Genomic DNA, 14155 nt, shown 5'->3' with positions numbered 1-14155 from the left:
GCCATGCGATACAGAGAAGAGGGATGGAAAAGAAGGAATCTGTTAGAGACTCTCTGGTTTGTTCTCCCTTATCTCAACTCTCCTAAACTCAAAACCCTAACTTGTAGCTGCCTGCCATGTCCAGATTTCATCATATTCAAAACCAATTCTGTGTTCCTTATCTTAAAAAATAGTATGGCCACTCACTGAGTTTTTCAACCTGAAAATTAGTAGCCGTCCTTGAATTGTCACTTTCCAGTAACTCCTTCCTCTATCATCTCCCAGGCCTCTTCCCTCTCCCTTCTCCTTTCTCTCTTTTCACCCACCCCTCACCCCAATATGTTACTCTTATGTTTCCAAAATTCTGAACCTGATCTTTCTTCTCACTCATCATCACTGCTGTAGTCATGACAGAGCCCTTAGCTTCATCCTCCGTACTTCCCCCCGCCCCCCAAAAAAACTTCTTGAAATAAATTTGGGCTTCATTAGCCACATGTTGCCTTGAAGTCAATATCCACATTCCCTTACATGGCAGACTACACCCTTTACACACATTTCCAATTTTACTTCTAAATTCCACTAAAAGATGGTATTGTCATTTCATTTTGACTTTATTAACCTTTGGTGTAGAAACGACTAGTGACTGTGACATATTTTATTGAGTGGAGTTGCAGAAACTTCTTGTGGGACATTAGCTTAGAAGAGATCTTTACAATTGCATCACCACCACACCTTTTGCAGTTGTATGAACTGGCTAGATGGAAGAATAAATTGTTTTTTAAAAGGTACTGGTGACTCTTGACTGGGAACTGCTTCGATAGTACTGTCTTAAGTCCTGTACCAAAAGGTTAACAGGCTGCACTCTGGAGCTGCTTTCAGCTATCATATCAAACTGTCATTTCCCAGAGTTTGAGTGCAGTTTTTACATTTGTAAAGAGATGTCAAAAACATAGTGACAAAATTCTGCAGTTTTTCTTCTTGTTGTTATAGATGGCTGATAGGGTGAAGCATATCTGGCTCGTTTCCCAGATCAGTGCCGGTGTTTCTCAAAGTTTAGTAATAAAAGTTTTAAATTGTAATGTAGTTCTTTTACTCAGCCAGTAGACTGTTGGTCTTCTCAGATGGGCTATCTGGTATCTTGTGAGTATTCAGTTTAAGAAAGTACAATATAAATGTAGAAAGGGACTAGATAAGTTGTTTCAGGGTAAACAGAGTTCATCTGCTTTTTAAAGAAACTCAAGCAATCAAATATTTTTACACCTGTTTCAAAAGTATCTATTTGGGACTGGCCAGTTAGCTCAGTTGGTTGGAGTACAGTGTTATAACACCAAGGCCAAGGGTTCCGATCCCCATACCGGCCAGCCTCAAAAAAAAATAAATAAATAAATAAATTGAGTTTGTTACTTCAGAAAATTCCAGATGAGAGCTAACACCTTTAAATACAAGTGTACTTCAAAAAGTTCATGGAAAGATTCATATTATCTTTTAATTCTACTTTTCCATGAATTTTTTGAAGTATCCTCATACATATGCTATTGAGAAAATAATAGGACACTTCAAAATTTTTTGCATTTTATGATTTCCTACTTTTCGTTTTCTCTATTGTTATGATTTAACACTTCCCTGAAAAATTTTTTTGTTTTAATTTACTAATGCAAACAACTTTCAGGTGTGATTAATCCTACAAATGCAAGCGTTCTTCAAAAAGTGGGGGAAAAAAGATAATACGAATCTTTCCATGAACTTTTTGAAGACCCCTTGTGTATAAATGAGGAAAAACAGTTAGTTATATGTGTGTAAATAGAACATTTACTTTGTATATGTATTTTAATGAAAATTAAATTTAGCATGTGAGAAATTGATATAAATAGGGAAATTACTTATTCAAAATTTGCCTTTGTAAAGTAAATCCATATCTTTATATGAATTTTAAACTCTTTTAAAGATTACAGTAATTCTTTCGATGAGGAGAGCTTTATGAAAGTGATTAAAAATAGAACAAAGAAATTTAATTCAAGTTAATTTACTAAATACATTTATATGTAGGCACAAGGTGGCCTATATTTATACTTTCAAAAGGACTTTGGAATTGCCACTTAACTGTTCTGCTTTGTGATGATTTGACTTTATTGTTTTTCACCCAAAATTAGATTTAGTGTTTGTGTATATTTCTCAGAGAAGTTACTTTCATTTTAAATTGGAAAAATAATCTTCTTCATCAGGCAAGAAAAAATGAAATGATTCAAGAAAAAATAAATTGTTGATTTTGTCTTTCAGACCTGAAGATTATCGGCTGTAGGAGAATGAAAATTGTAGAAAATAACAATGAGGTGATTGAAACATCTACCTTATGAGTTTCTCTAACCTACAGCAAAGAGTGAAACAACTAGGGGAAAGGTCAGGAAGGGATATTCCTTCAACAGGAAATTGCAATAAAATACTATTTTGTAGAATTGTTTTATTATGTAATCTGATTTGAATGTTATAAATGATGATAAGAATAAAATTGCTTACTTGATTAACTATTCAATTTTGCATTTAATGAAAAAACAGACCCTGGGTATGGCATTGTAGTTGTAAGTTCCAAAAATGCCCATCCATGTAGATTTTCTCAAGTTCCAGATCACTATTCTTGACCCCTGTGAACAAACCCCAAGTTCACTTTTGCTTTCACTGGCTATTTTATCCAACCTCTTATCCATCTAAGTTCATCTTTCCAGGTCAGTAGGGTAACGTTTGCACTAAATTATTTACAATCTGCTGTCATCTTTTTCTGTGTCCCATATAGCCTCTTTGTCTCCATGACACCAAAATAATGAAGTGATGCCTGTCTACTCCCTAGAAATATCCCTGCCCTTACTGTGAAGCTGTTTGCAGACTCCACAAACTGTTTCTCCATATCTGTCCTGCTGGCTTCTATTCACCTCTATGCTGGGCACATAGATTGGGGTGCTTGGCACGTAGTTTGGGGTGCTGGGATGAATATCCTTAGCAAAATGGCCTCTCTAGAAATTAAGATGCTGAGCCACTGTATTTGGACATTTTTTTGGTGATGTTTTTTGGTTTTTTTCCTCTCACACAGCCAGTCAAGGAGAGAGTTTCAGACCATCTTTCCCATTCATTCAGCAAACATATATTGAATACTGCCATATGCCTGGCACAGTGCTAGGCACTGGAAAAACAGAAATCACACATCTCCCTCAACACTTCCATGCCCCACCAAAGAGCTTACAGTCTACTGCAGGGTGGGAGGGAGCTGTAGACAGACCTGTAAAGTAAGTACAACTGAGGGGCAGAGGTGCTGATATAACCATGTATGAGCTATGATGTAAGCATGTTTAGGGGAAAATAACAATAGCATTAAATATAGTATATTGCTAGTAAGCACCTGTTACGTGCCAGGCACAACTGCTTTACATTAGTTAGTTCATTTAATCCATGCATCCTGTAATGGATGTACTGTTATCCTTCCCATTTAAAATTGGGCACATTAAGGCAGCAATAAGTTAAGTAACTTGACCAAGGTCACACAGCTGCTGAATGATTTGCATCAAGCAGTTAACTCCAAAGCCCATGGACTTAACCACTGCTAAATGAGAAAAAGTGAGCATTTATGTTTATATATCACAAATTCTGTAATAAAGCAAGCATAACCTGGTACAAGTTCACAACTATCATTCACAAGGAAGTTTCAGTTACATTTTAAGGTGTTGGACCAAAAAGAAGCTCCACCCTTCACTTTTGCTGTGGTGATCTTAAGTGAGTGAGCCAATATGAAATAAGTCCCCAGCTCCTGATGCAGCAGCTTTAATAGAGAGGAATTTTTGCTTGATGTATCTAAAGCACGTAGAACAGTGCCTGGCATATATTTGTTGGATGATGGAACAATCACTGAAGAAAGACCCTAGTTTCGAACAAATCTTGAGGGTTTAAGAAGGTGAGATCATAGAGACATTCTCTATAAGAATATTGAGCTGAATCATTTTAATATGAAATATTCAATAAGAATATTGAGACCAATCACCATAAACCACACTCTCACTCACCTTGGGTGAGAAGGGTGGACTGCCTGATCTGCTGTGTCATGCAGACCTACACAGGGGCTATATGACTGGACTGAATTGTTCCACTCCTTCCTGTTGGGTGATAACTGTATTTTGCTTTCAGACAGCATCAGAGCAGAGAGGTTTTTGCTCCAAAATATTACATCAACTCAGAAGCAGAAACTATTACACCTCCCACCATCTACCCATTTGCCATTATCTGAGAGTTTAACAGCCTGCTCTGTGTATACTCTGAGAGAACAAAAACCACAGGTAGCCAAATAATCACAACTCACTGTATGGGACTCAGTAACCTGAGGGAGGAAGACAAGCTGGGTAAGTAGAGTAGCAGCTTATACTGAAGTAAAATAAATAGAAGAAACAGAAGAAAACTTTTAAAGTGTAAGAATTCTTACAGAAAAAGAAGGAAACCCTAATTATTCCAAGAATCGTATGGGAAGGACAAGAAAGCTGATACATATATTCTGTTATTTTGTGTGTTTGTAATGTGTGAATTAGTGCAGATAAACAAAAAATCAAATCTCCCAAATCAAAATGGTATTCATAAGCAATTTTTTACCAGGTGACTATGCATTGCACTATTGTGTGATACCAAGTAAACCTGAAAAACACCATCCAGCTGAGCATATGACCTGTGAAGAATATACAATACACATTATCTCTCTTATCCTTTTTTACCCAAGTTCATTGCCCTACGTGGTTTATCCTGCTGCATTACAGCTTTTCATACTTTCTCAGTAAAACACAAGTAAGCATCCTATTATAACTAGCAAAGGAAATGCCTTAAGTATTGCAAAGTTTTGAAACAAGGAAAATGATATTTGAAGATAACTACAAACCTCATACAGCATGAGCACACTTTGTGTCATTTGATTTCATTGGGGTCAAACAACTTCATTGAGGATGTATTTAACAAACAATAAAAGTTGGATTTCTGTTTAACATAACGTCTTTATGTTATCCCATTTTATTCAAAAAACTGTGATCTTCCTTTCACATAGCTAGAAATTCTCCTTAGCTCTTATGGGGTTATTCTTCATAGCTCAAAAGCCACAACCCTTCACTATAGACCCCTTCACCAAGAAAGCTTCATGTACTGTCACAATAATGTTCTGTATTTATTATTCCTTTGTTTATTAGGAATTTATGATGTTAGAATTGTGGTCGCTTGTACCATATCACTTACAAAACTACAACTTTTTGGTTTTCTGCCCTATCCGTTTTTTCCATAGTCCTGTTATTTTTAGAATGCAAAATTCCATTACACAGGGATAATTTTTAGGAATGTGCATACCATGTTACAAAACAAACAACTGTACTCACTGTAATTACTGGTTTAGCACATCCTCCTGCCAGTCTGACTCCTTGTTTAGAGTCCTAACAGGTCCCACTTCCCCAACCCCAGCAGACATGACCATATGGAACATACCCTACAATAAGTATGGTGCAATCCCCTTGCCACACCTGGGAGCACCTAAGGAGCACCCTGCTTTAATGACACCACTGAGAGAGCCTGTCCTTAATCCAGCACAGAATATCTCATGCTTAATCAGGACCTCTCAGGTAGGCCAAGATAAAGCTAAGGCTTAAAGCACATCTCAGCAGCCATCCTTTGGCCAGACTTCTGTCCTTTCCTTATCCTAATTCCTACTCTAACAAGATGACTATTAAGAACTATGATGGGTGAGATTGATAAGTAATGTCTCTTGGTTTAGACCAACTGGACCATGTGCTGGCCCAGAGGCTTGGATTATTGATAATTAAGCAATGCCTCTGTATTTAGAAATGATTGATTTGCAGAATTTTGTTTTACTTGTAAGGTTTAATACGGGTAAAGGAGGTTTTTAAAAATATGCATGTAAATTGCAGGGTTTTTTTTTTTTTTTATCAGATTCCTACTGTAGTTCCTCTCCCTTACTGCTCATTCTTTCCAAGCCACATCTAGACTGTCACTAAGCATGTGCCTCATCTTTTTTCTATGCTACAGTTGACTGATTTGTTTTCCTACCTTCTGGAAAAGGGGGTTATTACCACATTCAGCCAAGAACAACATTAAATGTCCAGGTATCTCCTGGCTAGAAATTCCCCCATAGAACAAGTAGCAAGGGTCTGAGTCTACAAAGCCTAGAAGCCCCAAGAGAGATTCTGCTGCCAATCTCTACAATGCGGAATTTGAATTGGATAGAATCTTATTCAAGAAGGTCTAATCTTTCCAAGACAGACATTAAGGCTTCATTTCAACTTAAATACAAGGTCTTGCAGTGAAACGGTATTTCCCCCACTCTGCCCAAAACCTAAAATAAAAGAGTTGAGTAGTTTTGCAGCATCACTAATGCTCGAGCTTCACCTTGGAAAAATGTAAATCTGAGATCAGCTACCAGTAAAACAGTCAACTCTACCTGAAGGCCAACTTTTATTAGGTTAGTTGCCAGGAAGCTTTAAGATATATTTTCCACCTGAAGACAGCATAAACAGGACCTCTGAAGGAGACACACATTTGTATCAGTGCCATTTGGTCCACGAGAAACGCTTTGATTTCAAACAAATCTTTACTTCAAGACTTAGCTTTGCTTTTCCTGCCCTTACTCTTCAATTCCAAAGTTAATATCCATTAAAACCTTGAAAACAGTGGCTGCTAGAAGATCATTCTGTTCGTGGTGGAACACCTGTGTTTTATAGGTTGACATGGAGCTCCAGCTCATCAGCCTGTACTAAATTGTTTAGAATCAGCACTTTGAAATTATGATGCCATTTGGCATCTTCTTTAGCAATCACAAAACTAAAAAAGATCTGAATGTTTAGAGAAAATTCTGAGCATAAAGCATCTGTCTTTTACTTTTTGGCAAACTCGCATAGTCCAAATAAAATATTTGTGTAACTTGTTAGAAGAGTGTTACCAGTTATTTTACTATTAGTGCACCGTTACCAGCATCATATACTTGCAGAGCCCATAAATCATGGAGAAATGTGAATATGTGTATTCAGAAAATTTGATCTAGAAGGCCAAACCTTGGAAGTAGCGATTAAGCAGCCAACTCTCCAGTCTATACTAACAAGGGATCAGCTGCTATATTTCAATCATTCAATCAATATTCATTTTCTAGAAACTATTCCAGGTGTTTGAGATACATATGTGAATAAAACAAAGTTTCCTTTTCTCATGGAGTTACATTCTAGTAAGGAGAAGAAGATAACAAACATAATATCTAAGTTATATTAAATGTAAGTATGGTGGGTTGAATTATGTCCCCTCAGAACTCACTGAAGCTTGAATTGTGTCCCCCAAGTTTTATGTATTAGAAACTTGGCCCCCACTGTGACTGCTAAGATGGTGGGAAATCCTACTGTGGAAATTGAAAGCAGGAGCCTTGAAGAGGTGATTCGATTGTAGGATCATGCAGTAATGAATGGATTAAAAATGGTGGTCAGGGGCATTGTACTGATGGCTTTTTAAAGAAGAGTGAATGAGGAAGTTGGCCACTTGATTTCTCTGCTTCCACCATCTTGCAAAGTGAGACCACTGGGTCACTGTCCCCATCACCAGATGGACTTTGGACTTCCCAGCCTCAGGAACTAAGCAATAAATTTTGTTTTCTTTATAAATCACCCAGTTTCAAGTATTTTGTTATAAGCAACAGAAATGGACTAATACAGTAAGTTATATGCAAGTTATATTAGTAAGTGTTAAGCATGAGATCTATCAGCTAGTACCATAATAATCCTGCATAACATCACCCCAAAACAATAATCTTTTTTTTTTTCTTTTTCTTTCTTTCTTTTTTTTTTTATCTCCTCATGTGCAAGCGAGATGTCTGGAGCTCAGCTGATTTTGGCTGGGCTCAGCTAGGTTTGCCTCCAAGCTCCATCTTGGGTCCAGATCTAGTCCATGTGTCCCTGGCCATCTTTGGGCCAGTGGCTACCTGAGGCATGTTCTCAGGGTGACAGGCAGGAACATAGGAGCAAGCCTAACAGCAAGCATATTTCAAACCTCTGCTTGTGTTATGTGCACTAACATCACTAACATTCCATAGCCCAAGGTTAGTTAAAGTCAAGGGCTCAGAGGTGTTCTACTAGCATGGAAGTCATGAAAAGGGGCAGGAAGGAGTGAATATTTATATATATATAATTTACCCAAAACATGATGAGGAGAGGAGGGCTAAGGGACATCAAGAATGTTGGGGGTAAGGCATATTACAATATAGGATAACATTTAATCAAAAGCTTGAAGGAAGGGAGGATATCTGGGAAAGGAGAATTCGAAGCATAGAGGAGTAGCTAATGCAAATACCCTTAGGTATTGCAGGAGCATGTCTAATATCTTCAGGGAATTACATGGAGACCAATGTGGTTAAAACACTGTGAATCAGTAGATGAATAACAGGAAGAGAGTGTAGGAGGGTAAAGAGGAGCCTCATATGCCAGTGCAAGAACTTGGCTTTTTGAAAGGAGTTACATGAAATATTTTGAAAAGATCATGATGGCTTGCAGTCTGGACAATTAACTGTAGAGAGCCAAAGACAGAAGCAGAGAGACTAGTCAAGAACAAAAGTGAAGCCACCTTGGACCAAAGTGGTAGCAGTGGAAGCAGGCACGAGAGTTTGGATGCTGTGCTTTCAAGGGAGAGCCAGTAGGATTTCTGACAAATTGAACAGAATGGGAAAGACAAGAGTCAAGAATGACTCCAGGTTGATGCATTTTCATCTTTTAACCAACCTTTTGGGAACTCACCTGGATATTTCCTCACCCCGGTTCACCAAAATAGGAGGAGAAGGGAACAAATTTATGAAGTTCTGCTAAGAGAGGTGTCTGAGCTAGGCATTTAAATCAGACGTCCCCAACAGCAGTGCCTTGGTACACTGGTGTGCTGTGCATGAGTTAGAGGTGCCAAGACACTCAATCTCTTTTGGTTGGCCTCTTATTTCTCTGATGATGAGTTCTCATTCTCCTTTACAGGCCTTTTCTCTTTCTACCCCTTAAATATCGTGGTTCTTGGAGTTCTGTCTTGGGTACCTATAAGGATTCTCCTTGGTTGATTACCTCCACATGTGTACTATCAATTCTCCTTATCATGTAATGATGTCAGTACCTTTATATCTGTACAGCCCTGACCTCTTGAGCTGCAGACTCATCTGTCTACTAGACTTCTCCAACTGAGTATCTCCTAAGCACTTCAAATCAAATGTTGCATATAGAACTCAATGTGTGCCTCCACTTGCATCTTCTATCTCTGAAATAGAGAGAGAAATGTGAGATACATCTTAAATTTCTCTTCCACCCTGAATCTGCCATATCCAGTGTGAGTCACCTATTGCTGCTAAAAAATCACCACAAACTTCGTAGTTTAAAACAACATGCATTTATTATCTCCCAGTTTTCTGCGGATCAAGAGTCAAGGCATGGGTTAGCTGCATCTTCTGAAAGGCTGCAAACAAGGTGTTGGCCAGGGATGGGTCTCATCTGAGCACTTGACTGTGGCAAGGTCCACTTCCAAGCTTATCCCAGTTGTTAGAATTCATAGTAGGACTGAGGGTCTTATTTCCTTGCTGGCTGTCATCTGGAGGCCCTTGCAGGCTGTCTGCTGGAGGATGTCCTCAGTTCCTTGCCACATGAGCCTTCTAACACAGTCACTTGATTTATTAAAGATAGCAGGCAAAAAATCTCCAGCAAAATGAATATTATAATATTTAGTAATGTAATCACATTCAACCTTGGCTGTATTCTCTTGGTTAGAAACAAGTCTACAGGTCCTGCCCACACAAAAGGGAGGAGATCATACAAGGGCAGAAACATCTGAAGGGCCACCTTAAGAGCCTGTCTACCACATCCAGTGTCATGAAGCACTGTCTCTTCTACTTTATTGCTATAGACAAACTATCCATGCTTCTACCTAAGACCGGTCTCTCCATTTTGATACCAAATCCCATCGTCTTGCTTCTATCAATATCATTGCTCTAGATATTCCTTCTCTTCCACATCCACATTTTCCCTGTACTCAAACATTTCCATTCGCATACAAAATGCATACAAAATAATTCTCCCCTCCTAAAATATTTTTCTCTACTCCACTTCTCTTGCCAGTTACTTCCCTATTTCCTTGCTCCTTGATTGCAGCAAAACTCGTCCAAAGAGTAGATAGAATATACTTGCTATCTCCATTTATCTTTACCTTTTTTTTTTTTCAGTTCTCTCAAGCTTCATCCTCAATACTCCACAAAAATTGTTTTCTTTAAGGTTTTAAATGAACCCCACACTTCCCATCTATCTCATAGTAAAAGCTAACGTTTACACAAGTTCAGTGGCCTATGGTCTGATATACGATCTGGCCCCCACTTACCTCTCTAATTCCGTCTCCTGCAGTCCTCCTCTCCCCCTTTTGCTTAGCTACACTAACTCCTTGCAGTTCTTGGAACACCCAGGTGCCTTCCCATCACTGAACCCATGCTCTTCTCATTCCCTCTGCCTAGAAGGCTCTTCCTCAATACAAAGCCTCATGACTTACTCCCTCAATTCCTCCAAGTCTTTTGCTCAATTGTCATCTCGAATAAAGCCTATGCTGACCACCTTATTTAGTTAGCCCTTCCCTTTTCACTGTCAGCTCTCCTAATTCTCTTACCTTTTTTTCCATAACACCTACATTTTCCCGATGTAGTATACCATTTACTTACTTATTAGGTTTATTGTTTATTTTATATCATTCCTAGTAGAGTACAAGCTCAATGAAGAGATTTTTGCGAGTGTCGTGTTTGATGTGTTCCAAGTGCCTAAAGCATGGCAGGAACATATAATTATTGCTCCATAAATACACTACCAAGTTCAAATGTACATGAACTGCAATTGTAATGGTCCAAACTAGTCTTTCAGACTTGAATTCCTACCCCTTTGTTTTACATCCCTTCTGCTCACCCCTGACTTTAGGCAGATCTATGGGTGGGCAGTTCTGAGAGGGCAGACTCACCTGTGCTATCAGTGTCCTATCTCATGCATAGGCAAGGGATTTCTGTGCTCTCTGAGTACCCTCATACAAAGACAGCCTCCAGAGTGGAAGTTAACACCCTGAAGAGCAAGGTTCAAGGAGCCAGAGGAGGAAAGCTTCAGCCTCCCACCCTCTAGGGACATTTCTTTCTTTTTTTTTTTTTTTTTTTTGTCTTTTTGTGACCAGCCGCACCGTGCTCAGCCAGTGAGCGCACTGGCCATCCCTATATAGGATCCGAACCCCACCAGCCATCCTTATATAGGATCTGAACCCCACCGGCCATCCCTATATAGGATCTGAACCCGTGGCGGGAGCACTGCTGCGCTCCTAGCGCCGCACTCTCCCGAGTGTGCCACGGGGTCGGCCCCTCTAGGGACATTTCTAAGAAGCACTCTCTCATTTCTCAGAGGTTATAGCGGAACTGAATTCTCTCCACCTACCATAGTGGCCCTGATAATGCACCTTTATGTTGGCTTTTCTGTGTCCCCTGTCTCATTTGTTCTCTGTGCTCCCTCACTGCTATTTTCTTGGATCACCTTTCAAGAGTTTGTTTCATATTTTATTCTCCCTTCAAAGAACCCAAGCTATGACATGCTCTGGCCCATCCTCACATTGAAGCCAGGCAGATATTTCTAACATAGAGGTCTTCTCATATCACTCCCAAACCAAAATATTTAGTAATTTTCCATTGCTTGGCTTAAAATCCACACACCTTAGCAAGACTCATAAGACCCTCTAAGATTTTTCTAATCCCACCTCTCCATCCTCATCTCCATCCACTCCTGTTTTTGGATTTTCCATTCCAGTCCCTCTTAAACATTGGTAATTCCTAAATAATCATGCCCTCAGCCTCCATGCATTTTTTAATGCTTGGAACAACTCCCTCCAGGTTTCCTCCATTGACCTTTCCCACTATGTCTCCTACATCTCAGTTCTTCCCAGGTATCCTTAGGGATTTCTTCTTCCTTGCTCTCTCTGTTCCCTGTGCATACATCCATTTTAACCATTTCTTTATTGTGTTATAATCGCTTCTCTCTCCATTGATGAGTTGAGCTTATTGAGGGCAGAGAATATTTCTCTGTGTTCCTGAGTGTGTATTCCTGTGTGTGCATGTATTCCCAGCATCTAGCACAGTGTGTGACTTGTGGGAACACCTAAAAGAATGCTTAGCACACAATAGGCTCATAATAAATTATAGTTCCACGAGTGACAGCAGCTTTATTAGTTACAGTAATGCTGGCTAATGTAACACACATGCACACACATTTCTAGACTGTTACACAATAAAAGTTTATTTCTTGTTCAGTAACAATACAATGCAGGTGTTCCTGATCAGTCACTGCCCTTCCACAAAGTCATTCAAGAATTCAAACACCTTTCATTCTATGGCTCCACCCTCCTATAAGACCTTGGAGCCCTCTGCATTCAGGTGGCAAATGGGAAAGTGGCAAGTGGGGAAGACACCCACACTTCTTAACCACCTTGACCCAGAAGTCACATACATATTTCATTGGTTAGAACATGTCACATAGCCATAATGAGGGAGCCTGGAAATGAGAATCTAATTTTTACCCAAGAAGAGAAAATAAATGTGGCTGTATCTAGCAAGTCTCAGACACAGCAGCCATTATGAAATTATCTGTGAACTGGATATGACTGTCTCTTTGCTGATACCACAGTTAGACAGATGAGAACTCCAGACTTCAGTAAGGAAAGAATGTACAAACAATAGCCCCAAGCTAACAGGTCCCTAAGAAGCAACAAAAGGGTGATTGCTTCGAAACACATCTGATTTTACTGCAATCAGTGCCTGCTTTGATAGTGTAAATTTTTTTTTAAATGAGTAAATGTTATGATTCAGAAATAGTGTACAAGCCACAATCTCTCTGGTAACTGGCAATGTCATTGTTCAGCTGTCTAGAAATATAACAGCAGAAGTTCCCATCCTATTTCCACACTGTCAAGCTGCTGATGAATGGGCTGCAGGTTAATGGTCTCTTTGATCACTCCCCACCATTGAAAGCTATCTTTAGCTGTGCAGATATAGATCCAATTCCTTCAGGATGCACCCACAGATATGGACAAAAGATAGATATTTCAGGAGAAAAGTTAATTTCCCCAGAGCTGTAGAGCACAAACTCTGTTACTGATTGCTACCTGCACAGTCAGCTTTTGAACTGTATCCATTTTTCTAACTTTTCTGTTGCTCATAGCCTCTAGAGGTGTGGCTCTCTGCTGGTTTGATAAAATATATTCATACTTGAAATTGGAATTAGAGAAAGAACCTATTGGCAACACTCCAACAATGTAAGCAGCCAGCCAGTGAAAATAGAGATTTAGTTAACAGGATTTCTACTAGTGGTGTCCAAATCTGATAACTGGAATGTTTGTAAAAAGAGTTTTATTTGTTAAGTTCTCTCCTTTCAGTCTCCAAACTTTCCAACTCAAAGGCATAACATAAACATGTACATGAAAAAGGACAGGTAAAGTGAAAACACATGAATTTCTGAAAAACCAAATCCTCTTCAAGACATTTATATATTCAGTAACCAAGCACATTCAAACAATAATAATTTCTCATAGTGAAAGCTGAGCTGGTTAATGATTTTGTGACATGGTTTTTAAAGCATAACCAGGATACAGTTTTATCAGGATTCCTTGAATTGGGGCCAGATGACAGGACACTGAAAAATGTAGATAAATGTCTTCAGTTATTATACTTCTCTTTTCTGTCTTACACAGTTACTTATGCTTTGTTCCCACTGAGAATTCATTTTAGATCTTAAAAATACATATTTTTAGTGCTGTGGATTCCATTTAAAAAATTATTTTAAGTTAGGTTACTAATCATAAATTTGAATTTTACTACATTGGCCATGGATATTTTTAAGTAAGATAAATTAGAATTAAAGAAAAACAAGGAACAAAATACAGCTATTCATGTCAGCAATGTTTTTTATTACTGTAAAGATGAAGAAAATAGTAAATATGAAGAAAAGATGAACCTGAGTAACACTTAGACATTTAGAAATTCTATAAAAACAAGCAAATCATTCCACCAGTCCTAGTAATGCATTTAGCCTATTGCCCCTTTAATTATGCTTTTAAAATTATTATTGCCTACCATCTTTCTGAGCAT

General features: G+C 38.7%; 1 protein-coding gene across 3 annotated transcripts in view; it reads left to right on the top strand.

The window, feature by feature from the left end:
- The window catches only part of MRPL13 (mitochondrial ribosomal protein L13), a 49359-nt gene extending 46855 nt beyond the window's left edge, over positions 1–2504 (top strand). For all 3 annotated transcript variants that reach the window (XM_063080006.1, XM_063080005.1, XM_063080007.1), the window contains one exon: positions 2257–2504. In XM_063080006.1, the coding sequence (XP_062936076.1) occupies positions 2257–2278 (22 nt within the window). In that variant the 3' untranslated portion in view covers positions 2279–2504. The remainder of the gene's footprint in view (positions 1–2256) is intronic.
- The last annotated feature ends 11651 nt before the right edge of the window (positions 2505–14155 follow it).

This window comes from Cynocephalus volans, chromosome 15, assembly GCF_027409185.1.
Source record: "Cynocephalus volans isolate mCynVol1 chromosome 15, mCynVol1.pri, whole genome shotgun sequence".
Taxonomy (NCBI): Eukaryota; Metazoa; Chordata; class Mammalia; order Dermoptera; family Cynocephalidae; genus Cynocephalus; species Cynocephalus volans.
Note: the sequence above shows the minus strand (reverse complement) of the source record. Positions and strands in the feature narration are given on the sequence as shown.